At 34.1% G+C, this 14,626-nt stretch overlaps 2 protein-coding genes across 4 annotated transcripts; one reads left to right on the top strand and one right to left on the bottom strand.

Moving 5' to 3' along the window:
- Nucleotides 1-981: 981 nt before the first annotated feature.
- Nucleotides 982-12,198, bottom strand: LOC123318658 (prolyl 4-hydroxylase subunit alpha-1). 3 transcript variants are annotated; one of them, XM_044905343.1, is made up of 10 exons: nt 12,041-12,198; nt 3,846-4,048; nt 3,292-3,443; nt 2,720-3,055; nt 2,499-2,665; nt 1,992-2,219; nt 1,709-1,933; nt 1,558-1,623; nt 1,300-1,465; nt 982-1,237 (listed from the first exon to the last, which is right to left on the bottom strand). In XM_044905343.1, exons 2-10 carry the CDS (start codon nt 4,031-4,033, stop codon nt 1,152-1,154), a joined length of 1,614 nt encoding a protein of 537 aa, XP_044761278.1. In that variant the 5' UTR covers nt 4,034-4,048; nt 12,041-12,198; the 3' UTR covers nt 982-1,151. The 3 variants fall into 3 exon arrangements, with proteins under 3 accessions (XP_044761278.1, XP_044761280.1, XP_044761281.1); XM_044905345.1 differs by having other exon boundaries at nt 11,931-12,162; XM_044905346.1 differs by lacking the exon at nt 12,041-12,198 and adding an exon at nt 6,028-6,175.
- Nucleotides 12,199-13,041: 843 nt separating this feature from the next.
- LOC123318835 lies at nt 13,042-14,310 on the top strand. The gene is made up of 2 exons (XM_044905587.1): nt 13,042-13,332; nt 13,897-14,310. Exons 1-2 carry the CDS (start codon nt 13,177-13,179, stop codon nt 14,308-14,310), a joined length of 570 nt encoding a protein of 189 aa, XP_044761522.1. The 5' UTR covers nt 13,042-13,176.
- Nucleotides 14,311-14,626: the final 316 nt, after the last annotated feature.

Below are 14,626 nucleotides of genomic sequence, written 5' to 3'. Positions count from 1 at the left end.
CAATGAAATTTAGGTTGAAATCGTTCGCCAAATTGGAATAAATGTTTAGGTATCGAACAAGAAAACTATAGTTCGATGTCACGAAACTGTGTTGTCACCTTTATTCATCGTAATTTATTAAGAGGATGATCTACGAATGTGGAATATATTCTGTTTAGTAGGCAGTAAAGAGCTATTCAAAAAGATGAACGATACACGTAAAAATAAGCCACAAAACGACACATCTAAAATTCCTTACCAGATATCAATCACAAAAATTCCAACAAGTCAAGTTTAAAGTGCTCATTTTAGTGTTTTGAGGTCAAATACCGAAAACTAAGGGTGAGTTTATACAGCGTTACTAAGAACTCAGACCTAAGAAACAGTCCAATCTGGTATATGGCGTTCAAGTATTTGCCATCTGTCTATTAGATTTGTCAATTTCTCAGGTGTTACTAGCCTTTGAAGCTCTGCATGAATTTACCATAAAAATCAAGGTCACTTCTGAATAAAGTCTTGCTTGTCATAATGTGTAAGACTTCGAAGAAAAATGAAGAGTGAAGTTGAGATGAAGAAAGCTGATGCATGAAAAGTTTATTCTTTTATGCTTTCTAATTCAACTATACTATTATAGAAAGCTTAAATATATTTGGCGAAATTATTGTTTCAATAATAACATTCAGTAGAATGAGACATATTCTGAATGACCTTCAAATATATTCCACATTCTGAGAGATTTATTTCAAATTTAGAAGAAAAACGTACAATTAAAATGAAAGTCTATTTATGCAGAAAATATGAATATTGATATACATAAGTGTGTTATTTCTTTCCAAAACTGTAATAAATTGAAGCTATCTTCCAATTATTATCTTTTTACATCACCCTCTTTTTTCTTTGAATATTTTTTCATTAAATCATTTTTCATTAAAGAGCATGGTCGACTTCGAATTTCTACAGTGAAAAATTGATCACAAAGGATTGAAAAAATCATAGCAGCTGTTTAATAAATAAAACTTTATTCATATATAAAATATTAGATGTTCTCCAATAACAAATTCAGGATTACAACATCGATTCACTCACGCCCTAATTCAGAAATTTTGGTTTACGTCGATTCGATAAATTTATATTATTATTACACAATTCCTCGAAAACAGTCTTCATTTCTTTCACGTAGTAAGCTCTGGCGGCGGCCTAACTAGAGAACAAGGCCTCAGGAACTCTTGGTACTTCTCATGGATCCATTTGTTAGAAACTACAGAGAAATTTGTTCATTTCCAAACATGTTCTTCGTAAATTTGAATCAGGAGTTCTTACCCCATTTTGAACCTGCCAAAACAGGACAAGCTGCATGTCTGGTGTTGACATCACCATCTCCGCTATCGTGTAGGTTGTACCAGAAAGCTGCTGTGCCTTTTTTGGGCCATACAGAGGCTAGAATGTTAGGGAAAACTGTTGCCCCACCTTGTGCTACGTCACTCATCTAAAATTTCATAAATGGGCTAAGTAGGGTAAGCAATATGATGATTGTAATGAGCTGCAATTTTTATGTGATGAAACTGTTTATATACTCACGTAGAACAAAACTGTAGCTATCCTGTTGCCACTGCCCAAATCTTTGAAGGCATGTTTCTCATCTTTCTGCAATGAGTATCAGATATAGCAACTTTAATGTCAATGCCAAAGTCAATGTCAACGTCAATGGATGTCATAATTTCATACTCACCCTCGCGAAGTCAAAATGAGGTTCATAGTGACCTCCTATGCCATAATTGACAACCTGGAGTTCTTCGGCAGAATCCATAGAGAGCATAGTCATGTCAGCCACCCTTTGGGTGATGTCTGCAATGTGCTTGTGTTCTTCCTCCTTCAACCAAGCAGATTTGCTGATTCTATACTGGGCGATTTCCAGTTCCCCAGTCTGGGAATTTTGTACGGTTGCTCGTCTGAACTGAAAAAGCAAATTTCATTTGAAAAATTTCACTCTTGTTGCTCAGGAAGCTTTTTACCCTAGGTGTCGCCAATCTTTTGACAGTTTCAATCTCCGCATCGCTCATAACGTCGTGAAATATGTAGATGTTGGGGTTGAAATAGGCTTCTTCAACCTTGAATGGCGCTAAGAACAGGAAGGGGTTACCATGGTTCACGTAGACACATTTGAGTTGAGAGGTGATCTCGACTGGAGGGGATATTTCCCCCCTACATAAGGCTTCGTAGGTTTCCCTTTGTTGGTCATGCTGAAAAGTCATTTAGAAATACATCTTGAATGAAGAATCTACTTCATTTTCACTGCAGCAAGTAGTTAAATTTGGGAGCTTTGAATTGGTGTAGGAATCAACAGAGAAAGCCACTATTCTCTGCTCGGAATATTCAGCGCTACACTGTACTGACGAGGGACAATGATCCCGAAACTGGTCTATAGTTGTGCTTGGATGTTTCGACTTCTCTGGGATTTCCTACGCCTATTCAAGACTGGCTGCCATTATTAGAACTTTGAATTTAATTGTTAGACTCACGTATATTTCTTCAGATTGGTCCACTTCCCCTTCTTCACCCTTCCTCTTGAATTGGTTGAATTTTTGCAACTCATCCTCGTAAAAAACTTTGTTGCCGAGTGCTCTAGGGTGCGATGGGATTATCTCTAGCAGTTTATTGGTCAAATCCAAGGCCAAAGGAATATTACCTGAAATCAGATGGAGTTAAGCATTTGTTACCTTCCTTGGTGTCGCATCTTCACCTTGCTTATACGTAGAAAACGCTAAATACTCTAGAATATCGCTCCTATCGATTGTATCGTTGGATTCCCTGTTCAACCTCAAATCAGCCTCCCTCATCCATAGAAGGGTGTGGTAGTAGTCCCCATTGTTGTAAGATTGTCTGCCTAGCTCGAAGCAATCAGCAGCTGTTAACTCTGCGCTGTATTTCACGCCATTCAGCTCGCCTTTCGCCAAGGAGGAAGTCTCCAGGTTGTACGTGTCCTGCAACCTTGTCAGGGCCACAGCAGCTCCATTCAGATCTTCGTAAGTTGGGAATTTCATGTTTTCCTTGATGAAGGTGATGTTGGCCATGTAATCTGAGGAGCGGCAAATGATTGTTCAAGAGACGGAAACAAAGAGGATGAGTAATTGACTTTTAAAAGGAGTTACCAGATTCAAACGCAACCAATCAGGCATTTGTTCTGATATAAATAAATAAAAGATATTTTCTGTGAACTTTCAAACACAGAAGCGAAATTTCATTGAGAATAAGAAGTGTTCTGTTTTAAGGTCATTCTGTGGATCTTTTAAACAGTGCATGTAGTAGACCTACCTGTTGATACATCTGTGGTGATGAGAGATTCCACTTGTTGCCAATCTGATGTCAGTTTTTTGACCAGCACGTATGCGTTTATGGGATTTGACACGTAAGATTCAACATCTTCAGATGCTCTGTCATGGTGCTTCCTGTACAGTTCTGCATATCTTGAGACAAACGAAGAAAATTATAGCATTCATCGATATAAATTATGAATTGTTTCCCAAACAAAGAGTGATCGAAAGCAATCACAATTAAGCTAGTGTAATGAGCGAAAAACGAGGTGTTGATAGGCCTTTTTATTGAAGAATTTCATATGCTATATTGCACAATAGCTAGAAACATTTCTCCGAATGATTTATAACCATAGGAATTTAATGACACGATAATGGTGCCTATCCTATTGTTAAATGACTCTCGCATCTTAATTTTATGGGTGAAAATACTCATCTTGTGGATTTAATTGCCAATTTTTACGATGTTCATCTTTTTTAACGCAACTATAGATAGACCATAATTGAAAGAAATTCACTCAAAAAGATATTCTGCTAGTGATTATTTTGACTCACTTCTTCAGGAGATCTAGCTTGGCTTCTTCAGCCCTGACATAATTTTCCAAAGTTGTTATCAAATAATTCTCTGTTGACAATAATTCCTCTAGATCAGTCAGGGCGGTGAAAACCTCGCAGTAAGAAGACCCAAAAACCAAAAACAAGTAGAATATCACAGGAAAACTTGGCGTTCTGAAAAATCTCATGGTGCTGTACCAAATCTGAAAAGAAAGCCGAAGTTAGTTGATTGTTATCGATGAAGAAACACATGTTATGCTTGTGTATGTGCGAATTAGAGATATAATTTTTCGGGTATTGTAATCCATCTCATTCTCTCAACACCGATGATTATCTTGTCGACAAGATGAGGCAGTGGCTAGTAAAAGTGATGACAGTTATGGGAATTTGAAGTTCATTATTTCAGTATTTCTTGAATATTGCAAGACATTTGATGATGAAGGTTCAAAACTCCCTAGTTTCTATCGACCACAACTTGAAAAATGAATTTTTAAAAAAATATCTGTTTGCATATTCGTGTTCTACGCCCTCAAATTAGTGTACAGTATAAATTTGGTTCCGATTGAAGACCAAAAATATTTTTCGAAAAAATCGCAATTGTTCCATGCATATGTATGGAAAATTTGAAAAATTTTCGATCTCTCCGATTTCCACCAAAATTGGAGTATTCACTGAATCAAAGGCGTAGATTACGAATATACAAACAGAATTTTGCTGAAAGGATTAGTGTTCAAGTTATGGTCGATGGAAAATCGGAAATTTTGACCTTCGCAGAAAAAATCATAAAATCTAAACTGTCAGCGGTAAATGAATGAAAGTTGATATTTTCAATGAGCAAAAAATCAATCTATCACCAAAAATTCAGCTTTGGTCCATTCCTTTTTTTCTGGCTGCTACAGCTCCTCAAAATTGACCTATTTTTACGAAATTTTGCACTAAAAGTGATTTTTTTCCTAAAGTACTGATCCCACAAAGAATCTGATTGCATATTCGTGATTTACGACCTCGAATTAGTAAGTAAAAGTACTAGTGAGCAGTTTCTTTTTGATAATGCCTACTTTTTTATTTTTATTCGGTTGGATTTACTTTCGCAGTTACCAAAAAATTCATATGAAAATTCTTGTGTACCCTGGCTTCTAGGATAACTAATATTGTTATCTACAAACGGAAACTGGTAATGAAACATACAATGGCATCATTGACAAATCGTAGAGTTTAATTACTGAGCATGCAAACTCAAACTTAAGAAAGTGTAACGCTCTCTTTCAACATAAATCATCAAGGTGTTTCGAAGTTCTTGGCATTGCTTAACGAAAATGAAAATCAAAACGAAATAATGCATTCGACGCATCATTAGAGATTTAATTGCATAAAAAATGTTGGTGTGGCAAATTTCCTTTTTTATCTTGTATCTAGTTCCGATAAATTATTAGTGTTCTCTGATCTTAGTTCCCATAGAACTTTTTTTAATTGGAAGATATGAGCACAACTTGAGACTTTATTATGTATATTGAAATCAAGTTTCCGGATGAGAATTTTTCTTCATTTTCTTCGGTCAGAAAGAGTGCAATTAGATTTCTCGAGCTAATTTTTAAACCGACTCAGGAAAATTCATATTCCTTACAGCAATCGCAGTTTCAAGTATGACTGTCAAAATAATATTGAATTCGATTATTTTTCAAATGATGATCATGAATTATTAAAAATTGAAAAGTTGTACCTACTACAAGAGGTGGTCATTTGACATATATTAAGTATTTATTGCTGATGTTAGAATTTTATACAATTCACTCTCAATACAAAAGAAATTTTCGACAATCAATACAAATTAAACGCAAATAATTATGAGCCTTTCTGACGTTTATATATTTGGGTATAGTAAGGTGTAGAAAAATGAGCCAAATATCACTTTGTGAAAAAATAAGGTGACAATACGAAGAAATGAATTGCAAGAAACATTTTTTCCATTCTTCTTGCAAGGAACTTTTTAATTGTCAACAAAAATTTCTAGTAAATTTGCATCTACCATGGTTTGATGGAATTGAGCTTTATAAAAATGATTGTGAATTTCCCTTAAAAGCGAACTCCGAAAGATTGCATTTTATAGACTTGAAAATTGGTAGAGGCAAGTAATGATTTCTCAGTGAGGCCTTTCCTGAGACAATAAAATATAGACACTCACCGCATGAAATGATCGAAACACTCAAAAATCATCCACCACAAACTCACGATAAACCACCAAGTTTCTGTAACTGAAACTGTACAGAGAGATCTTCAGAGCGAAGAATATGTATGTTAGAATCGTAAGAGAAGAGCAGACCTCCGTAGCATCTTTGGTTGGTGGGAATTATTAAGGAGTCATGGAAGTTTAATATAAGTGGTCCCCATTTTTTCGAGCAGGTAACTTGATGAATCTAATCGTTTCGGAACAAATTTCCCAAAACATTTGGTGCAATATGAAAGCGAATTTTATCAATTTCATTGATAGATAATTAGGTATTATTAACTGTAGATTCGATATTTTCAGTTACTAGAATGAACTGGATAATGAAATTTTGGAAACAAAACAAAGAATTAGGGTGTATTTGGATAAAAATTGCTTGGAAACAACAAAAGATGGAAATATCAGAACTAAGCCCACAATAAATTTTCCATCGTCATTTCACATCAATTTAATCCAGTGATTTCTGAAAAATATGAAATGGTAATGTACAACATCGATACCAGTGCATTCTATATAAGTAGACATCCGTTTTAAGTATAATAAGATGTGTTTAGTCGCGTATTTTCCAAAATGAAATAACAAGCCAGTCAATTACTAGGTACCAGTCGAAGATTTTCTGCTGTGAAGGGTTTTTCCCACTCATAATTTTGCTCCATTCTCTAATACTCGAATTCATAGTTGAAGTTATAGCCAGTTTTCAATAAAAATACCTATCCAATTGTCATTAAATTCAGTGTATAGTGGTGAAGTAAAAATATTTGTGCAAATGCACCAAAACATGAAAAAATCAAACATAAAAAATCTGCATATTCTGCATGAATCCTTGAAATGTTTTACAGCTTGGTACCAGTTTCCCTTCTGGTTGGCTCTGTATGTATGGAAAAATTGGTGAAATTTGATCAGACAAACTCCAACTGTAATCTATGTACTCAGATCCTGGTTGTTTAAAAACTTCGTGCATCTTCGCATTGGAAACAGTGTAATTAAAGTCATCAGTTGATATATTCAAGGATCTATAGTTGCAAAGAGAACGAACATTTTTATAGAATTCTTCTTTGCTTTTCTCTCCACAAGGTTATACACGTATCACCAGCTGTCGGTTAAGATTTTAATCAATTTGGCGTTGAAGTTTCACAATAGAATAGCAAATTTTTTTGTGGGATTGATTGATCGTGTTTGGGTCATTGAAATCCTCTTGAATGTTCACTTGAGTTGAAGCCAAATGCAAAAGAAATAAACGCGTATTTAATTTCTCACAGGCATAGTTCTCCAATATAAAAAGTAATTTAAGAGTAATGGAAAAACTATTGTGATTAACCCCAAAATGATTGGGAGCAAAACTCTTAGTGCATGTAAGTGTAGGAAAAAAGAAAAAACGTAGAGATATACATATAAAATTTGAAGAGAAAAAAATGCAGCCAAGAATTTGAATTAATTTCAATGGAAATTTCTTGATTATTGAAAAATATCTAACTTATGTCTCATTTGGGGAGAAGGACAAGGTTGTTCTTGAAAAACAGCTTTATATATGATATTTCAAAATCATTTTTCAATACATATCAGTCACTGCGATGCCCTATTTTATCCTGCTAGTTAAAACGAGTAGCCTATTATCAAATTCATTAAACTGAGATCCGTAACAGCAAAGCCAAGCAACGTAGTCGACTAAAAAGGTTAATGACAGCAAGATTTTGCGGTAATTAGCATTATTATTGCATAATGCAGCCAAATTACACTGCGTGACAAATTTGTCTGCTTGCGCAAATATTTGCTTATTCTTCAGGAAATAATAGAAAACTGTTTGGCATCTTCAGTTTGATGGTTTACGTAACATGTAAGAGCAGTTTTTATCTTTCTTCGGAGAGTATCTCTTCTCTTCGGAAAGTATGGACGAGTGCACATCTCGTAATATACAGGGTGTCTTATAAACATAAACCGATCACAAAATCATCCCTCTAATTTCTCCCAAGTTTTTCTCGATGCCAATCAAATTCTCCACTAAAATTTGATATGGACAATAATAATAAACAACTGTCCATCATTCTGACATATATCAACGTTTCTAGATCTAAATATGAAAGAATATTGGAATAATATGATTTAGTCAATTGTTCTGACGAATTTTAAACGAAGGAAGCATCGGGTAAAATACCTTTCAAGGTAATAACTGGTTCCTTTTAGATAGTTAATCTTGATCCTTGGATATAAGTTGAAAATCATTATGTAATAGCTCATTTTAATATTCACAATTATAGTTCGTACTCAGTCATTTCACATGTTGACCAATAATGTTCAGTTCACATTCGAAAGTCTAGGTCAATTTGCTCGTGATGAGTACCTACATGAAAGTTGAAACTAAAAATACAATCAGTTTTTCTGATGCCTATACAGAGTGGGTACTTATTCTTGCGTAGTTAAATCAAAGGAACTTTCAACCAATAATGTACTGCCAGAGTGAGCTTGCTCACAATGAGTAATTAAACTTCTTCATCTATAACTCACTAAGATGAAGAACCTTCATCAGTTATTTAATAATTCGAAGAGGATTCAGACTATGAAAAGTTACTCTAGCAGAAAATGTTGATCCTAACATCAGGCATAGGCAAGCTATTAGTCGAAATATATCAATAGGTATGATGTTGTTATCGTTGAAGGTTATTTGAGTTATTACTGTTTTGAGTTTCTATAGAATTAGTTTCCAGGAAGTTGAAAAATATTTTGCTGTCTCATAAAACATGATACTGATTTCAAACATTATTTTTTCTCTCACTTATCTTTAATAATTTGTTATTTTCAACCATTCTTTAGATTCATTTATGAAAAGGTACTTTTTCTGTTTCACTAGAGGATAGGTATATTTTCGATATACACGTTGATGGAAATTTTCATTATTTCACATGAACATAAACCGATTTATTACTTCTGATAAGAAAACAATGAAAAATACAAGTAAATTCTGTGTTGTTTCAAAAATTATAAACATCCATTGCTATTAATTGATGGCATTCATAAAGCCAGTTGATGGTATGTAAATTAGAGAACTATTTTAGGAATGTTTTGTGAATGGCCAGAGCAAACAAATAAATCAAAACACAAGAAGGGTACTGAACTACTGAATCGTTCAACATGGTGGAAAATTATTTAATCCAGAGAGGAAGCAGTTTATCTCATTTCACTGCATTCGTTTGTGTTCACTGTTAGTGAATTAAGGATAGGCCGATAAATTACTGTACTATATGCCCATTTATGATATTGTTTTTTTTCTTTGTTTGATTTCACATCCTCTGAAGGGAATTTTTTATGATTTGAGAATAATTAAACTGAAGATAACAAACAATATGAATCCTCTGAAGGTATACTTGATTCCTTCTGAAGATAAATTAGATGTTTCCGCTGGATTCTAGAACTCCAGGCTCAAAAAATGGCCGAACAATCAATTTTTCATTCCAATTCAATTTTTATTTTGAATTACGTAACTGAGGGGTACACAGGGTATGTGACAAGTACAAATAATATAACAGTAGATTCTTGAGGAAAATGCTATTTTTTCAGAATCAGTTGAGTTTAAAAGATACAGACTGTTGAAAAACCACAAAAAAATGTTTTTTTGGCCTCAAGAATCTACTGGTGAGATATTTGTACATTGTATAGTTGAGTAATTTGAATCATCAATTCTTTCATTTTTTGTTGATTATTTAGTCATTGATGTTCTTTTTATCAACCCTTTTCTTGTATATAGGATGACATATTTGGTGCATTCAACGAAAAGTAATAAATTAAGTATTGAATTGTCATCTCTACACTGATTTTGACGAAAGATTTTAATGTATTGACAGTTTAACTCAGAAATCTTTATAGTCAATCATTTTTATTATTTTCAATGAATTGGCTGTAGCTAGTGTAAGAATAATCAAGACGATATCAATGATCTGATTCGTTGATGTTGTAACAAACTCTGTTACAACATTTCATTGATGCACTTCCCAGTTCATATCAGTCCTGTCACAATTTGAGATTCTACCACTGAAAACGTGACTGTATCTGGTGATAACATAAAACCCACGCTAATATATCATTATCTTCCTCCTACTTTGATAGCACCCGCGTGTACCAATACGAAGACAACAAAATGTCTCAACTTTCACCAGCCTGAGTGACCTTTAATGCACGTACAAATTGCATCAGCGAAAAAGATGGGATGACATAAGGAAATTTCAGACCTATTCTCACCTGCCAGAGAACCGAAGAAAAATGATATGGGATAATGAGATTCTTCTTAATCCGAAGATTTGAATGTTTTGTTTTCGCTATCCGATTTTTCTTCATGGGCTTAAACTGTAGTTTCTTCTTCAACTTTTTTATAACTTCACCAGTTTCCAACCCAATGAAATTGTGATTATTTTGAATTCAGCAGAATTGGCAGATCAAAGTGGCAATTGTCACTTGTCTTCTCGTCTACTGTTTGTACCAAAATATTTGAAGATGTGCGTCAGTGTGTTCTATATCCTCTTTCAGGCAGTTGTTCTTGAAAACATTTGGGTTTAGATCATTAGATCAAGAGTACCTTTTTGTCGACAAGGTTTCAGAATATGAGGCGTTCAAAGTTTATATCTTGCGAGGAGTTACGATGGTTTTAAGATACAGTGATCCTCGAAAACGCCATATTTAAAAGCCTTCAGTAAACAGCCTGTAAAAATTGATACGTTTTCGTGGAATGTTTTCTGTTTCTGTAACTTCTTGCGTGTAAGACCGTAAAGCGAGATTTATACGGTAATCTACCGTCTAATTCTTAGCATTTTCAATCACCTACCGAACATAATGTTAGATCTGGATTGTGCAATCATCTTTTTGCGGACATTTAAGATGCAGCATCTCCAAGAACGAATTGATTACATAGACGGCATACAACAACAAGAAGCGAATTGATCTATACGTGCATTGTTCATCGAAAAGAATTGCACTCGTGATGTCGATGATATTTGCAATTGGAATGTGCGGTATAAATAAAGAGGTTAAGGAAGTTTTCGAAAGATCGCTATGATTTTCTATGTATAGAGGAGTGGTGGGAGAAAAAACGTGGTATTGGTAAATGATAGTTTTGTTTTGTTCCTAGAAACGAAATCCTTATCATTCCATATCTTTTGCTTTCGAATTTTGAGCCAAAAATTGACTAAAATTCGGGAATCATAAAAGCATCAAAATTATTTTTCGATGGTTGAAAATTTGATTAAATCCGATGTTCTATAGCTATTTATACATAGATAATCATTGAACTCATAAGAATGATTTCATTTTTATTGAATAGATAAAACCGAATATAAACATTTTATTTCTTCATCTTTAGATTGATCTTGGTTTCATCACTTTAATTGTGACTTATTCTTCTTTCTTCTGCTCAAAGTGGGAATAAATAGTCAGAACTCATGTCTTTATCAATCAAAACCCTTGGATGATGACATGCATATACAATTGGGTCCAGACTGAAGACAGCGCAGATCAGGATTAGCAAAAAAATTTGGAATTTCATCAAATCCATCAATTTTATTTAGGTTTTTGTTCGTGTATTATTCAGGTAGGTTAATCGATAAAAACATGAATATTTGATTCCAAATATCGACCTCTTCAAGCCTTTCCATTTTTCCCCAAAATTTCCTCCCTGTACAGCTTCAAATTTTCAGTCAAGCTCCAAAAACAGGTTTTCAAATCAGTTCCCTAAGGTTCTCGATGTTTCATGCCTTTTAAAACTCACTAGGGTTAAATGCTTTTAGTAGATATACAAGTAGAAGTTAGTAGTTTCTTCTATTGCCATTTGCGGCTTTTGTTAAATCAGCTCTTAGTTTAGTGTTATCATACATATTTACCGCCTCAACACTTGTGCTATTTCCACAATAGATTACGGGCTTAACCTCATCAAGACCCCAACACTACTTGGCACTTCAACTAAACGATAGCCAAGGATCAATAAACTTACGTTGACGAATTGAAGAAATAGTGTAACATTTACACTCTGATCAATTGAGTAACGAACATCTAGTAACCCACACTGAAATCATAGGAATATAGAGTTGATGAATATCACACATGTTCATTACTGAATACCGATCCAGATTTGACAAGTCGTAATAGTAAACATCTATTTTAGTTGAGCGTTCGACCTATTCGGCAATTTCGGCGCCATCTCTCGAGCAATAGATAGGGTCAATAATGGAGAAAGAAGAAAACTTCTTTAGTTAGAATATATTGTTGAACTTCTGGACGGTTTATGGATTTTTGAGTTGTTCCCGATTTTGTTGTATTGCAGGTTGCCCTGCCTTTAAGCAATGAAGGCGTAATGTTCACTTTGTTCGAAATTATTCGATAGATTTGTATTATTTATGAATATATATATATATATATCCATATATATCACGTTACTGATGAGGGCCGTAACCCCGACACACATGTCTACAGTTACATCTACAGTCTACAGTTAATTAGAGGGTTACACCCGCTAAAGGTTCAATAAACGATCAAGAAATACCTAAATACCTATTAAATTTTGAATATTTCAGATATGCAAAATTTTGAGGAGAAACCTTGAAATTTTTTATATTTATTTATATATTTATATGTAAGTCAGTTTGATTCTGGATATTGCCTTATTGTGGTAATATGACATATGACTTATTTTGGGACCTTTTTTCTTTGTTTTATTCAAGATAACTGAATGATTATGAATGATCATTAGTTGGATCGAAATAATGATGTTTTCAAATGCTCGTTATCCATTTTATCATCAGCTGAAGAAGAACAATCGAACAGAAGTGCAATGCATCAAATCATATCAGAAATAATGATATTTTATACTATTATTATTCGTGAAACTCATAAATATGATTGGAGATTGTTGGCAACATTGCTGATGCACTCTTACATTGAACTAAAGTTCTTTAGTTCAATGCACTCTTATTCTTCTCCACTCTATGCCTACGCATAAACAAGATGGCGCACGATCCGTAGACGCTACACGAGTTCTGCGTACCGGATATTTAATCCGATTAATCGATAGTGACAGGTTACAGTTTTCTATACAATATAAAATATTCGATACTTGGAAAAGATTCGACGATGCCGAGATCAAGAACAAGTTTCATTTGGGATTATTTCACCAAAAACGAAAATGGTGAAGCACAGTGCGATACCTGCATGAAAACGATAGCAGTCAACGGTGGATCCACATCAAATCTGATCAAGCATCTGAAATGCAAACACAAAGAGGTTTTGGTAAGGAAGAGTTTTAATTTTTATTGTTGATAATCATTATATTAAATACTTGATACCTATTAGATATTCTACGGATTAGTTACATGAAAACTGTATGATATTGTCAAATAGTGGGTATCGGTACTTGATTACCGAACGATTACGAATTTACGATATACGAATGTTATAATATGAATCGATTTTTTTTGAATATTCAAAATATATTGAGCATTCTATTGAAAATTTATAATAGGCTGTTTACTCGGTTTATTATGATTTGAACTGGAGTAAAAAATATTTGTAAGAGTAACTTCTACAAAATACATCAATCACTTATGGAAATAAAATAAAAAAAAAAATCATTTGCGATAAAATAAAAAAATAAATAGTTACATTTTATATAAATTCAATCAGAACTCAAGCAATACATATTTTATCAAAACGCATATTTGGAGAATTAAATCAAAAATAAAAGTTGACAATAAATTTGAAAAATAAATTTTTTTTTAACGAAATTTAAAAAATTTCTATTGTTTTGAATTTTATTTTGATTCAATTAAGTTTTTAATCACAATTTTGATACAGGATCAATCTGAAACGTCGAAAGATGAGTACATCTTGCTGCAAGGAGAAAACTACGAAGCCTCGTACATACAAGCCGACAATGCAAAGATAGAAGAAGTGGACCAGCCCACCCACTACGAGATCATCCCCGCACCAAAACCGAAAAAACCAAAGTTTTCTCACGTGGAAAGCGACATGAGAGTGGTAAAACCGGCGTGGGCAGAAACTGTGCGAACAGTGCCAAGCAGAGTGGCGGTACCAGAAGACAACTCTTTGGAAATCTTCGCCAGGTATATGATTTCGTTGATGAAGGATATCCCGAAGAAGAAATGCGAAGATGTTCAACTGAAGATAGTGTCTTTGATTTTGGGAGCGAAGAGAGAGGACGAGACCACAGAAGACCAGTCAAGGTCTATGGAAAATGGTCATAACTAAATCTTAAGGGTTGCGTTCACAAACTTACTCAGAGCAAGCTCTGAGTAAGCTCTGATTACCCGAAGCGTTCACAAACGTACTTTAAGTTCCTCAGAGTATGCTCTCTGAGCATGACCATACTCATACTCTACTCTCGGAGTAAGTTTATGAACACACCCAAGGCGTGTTATGGTCTGAAATTGGAGTCACACGTCACAGTGACTTTGACACTCCAGTGATCGTGTTTGCGGATGAAATTCATATTTTTGTACAGAAATTTATGAAGCGTTGAGAGTTGCTATTCGCAAATTGCGAATATTATGACATTGAAGGTATA

This window comes from Coccinella septempunctata, chromosome 8, assembly GCF_907165205.1.
Source record: "Coccinella septempunctata chromosome 8, icCocSept1.1, whole genome shotgun sequence".
Taxonomy (NCBI): domain Eukaryota; kingdom Metazoa; phylum Arthropoda; class Insecta; order Coleoptera; family Coccinellidae; genus Coccinella; species Coccinella septempunctata.
Note: the sequence above shows the minus strand (reverse complement) of the source record. Positions and strands in the feature narration are given on the sequence as shown.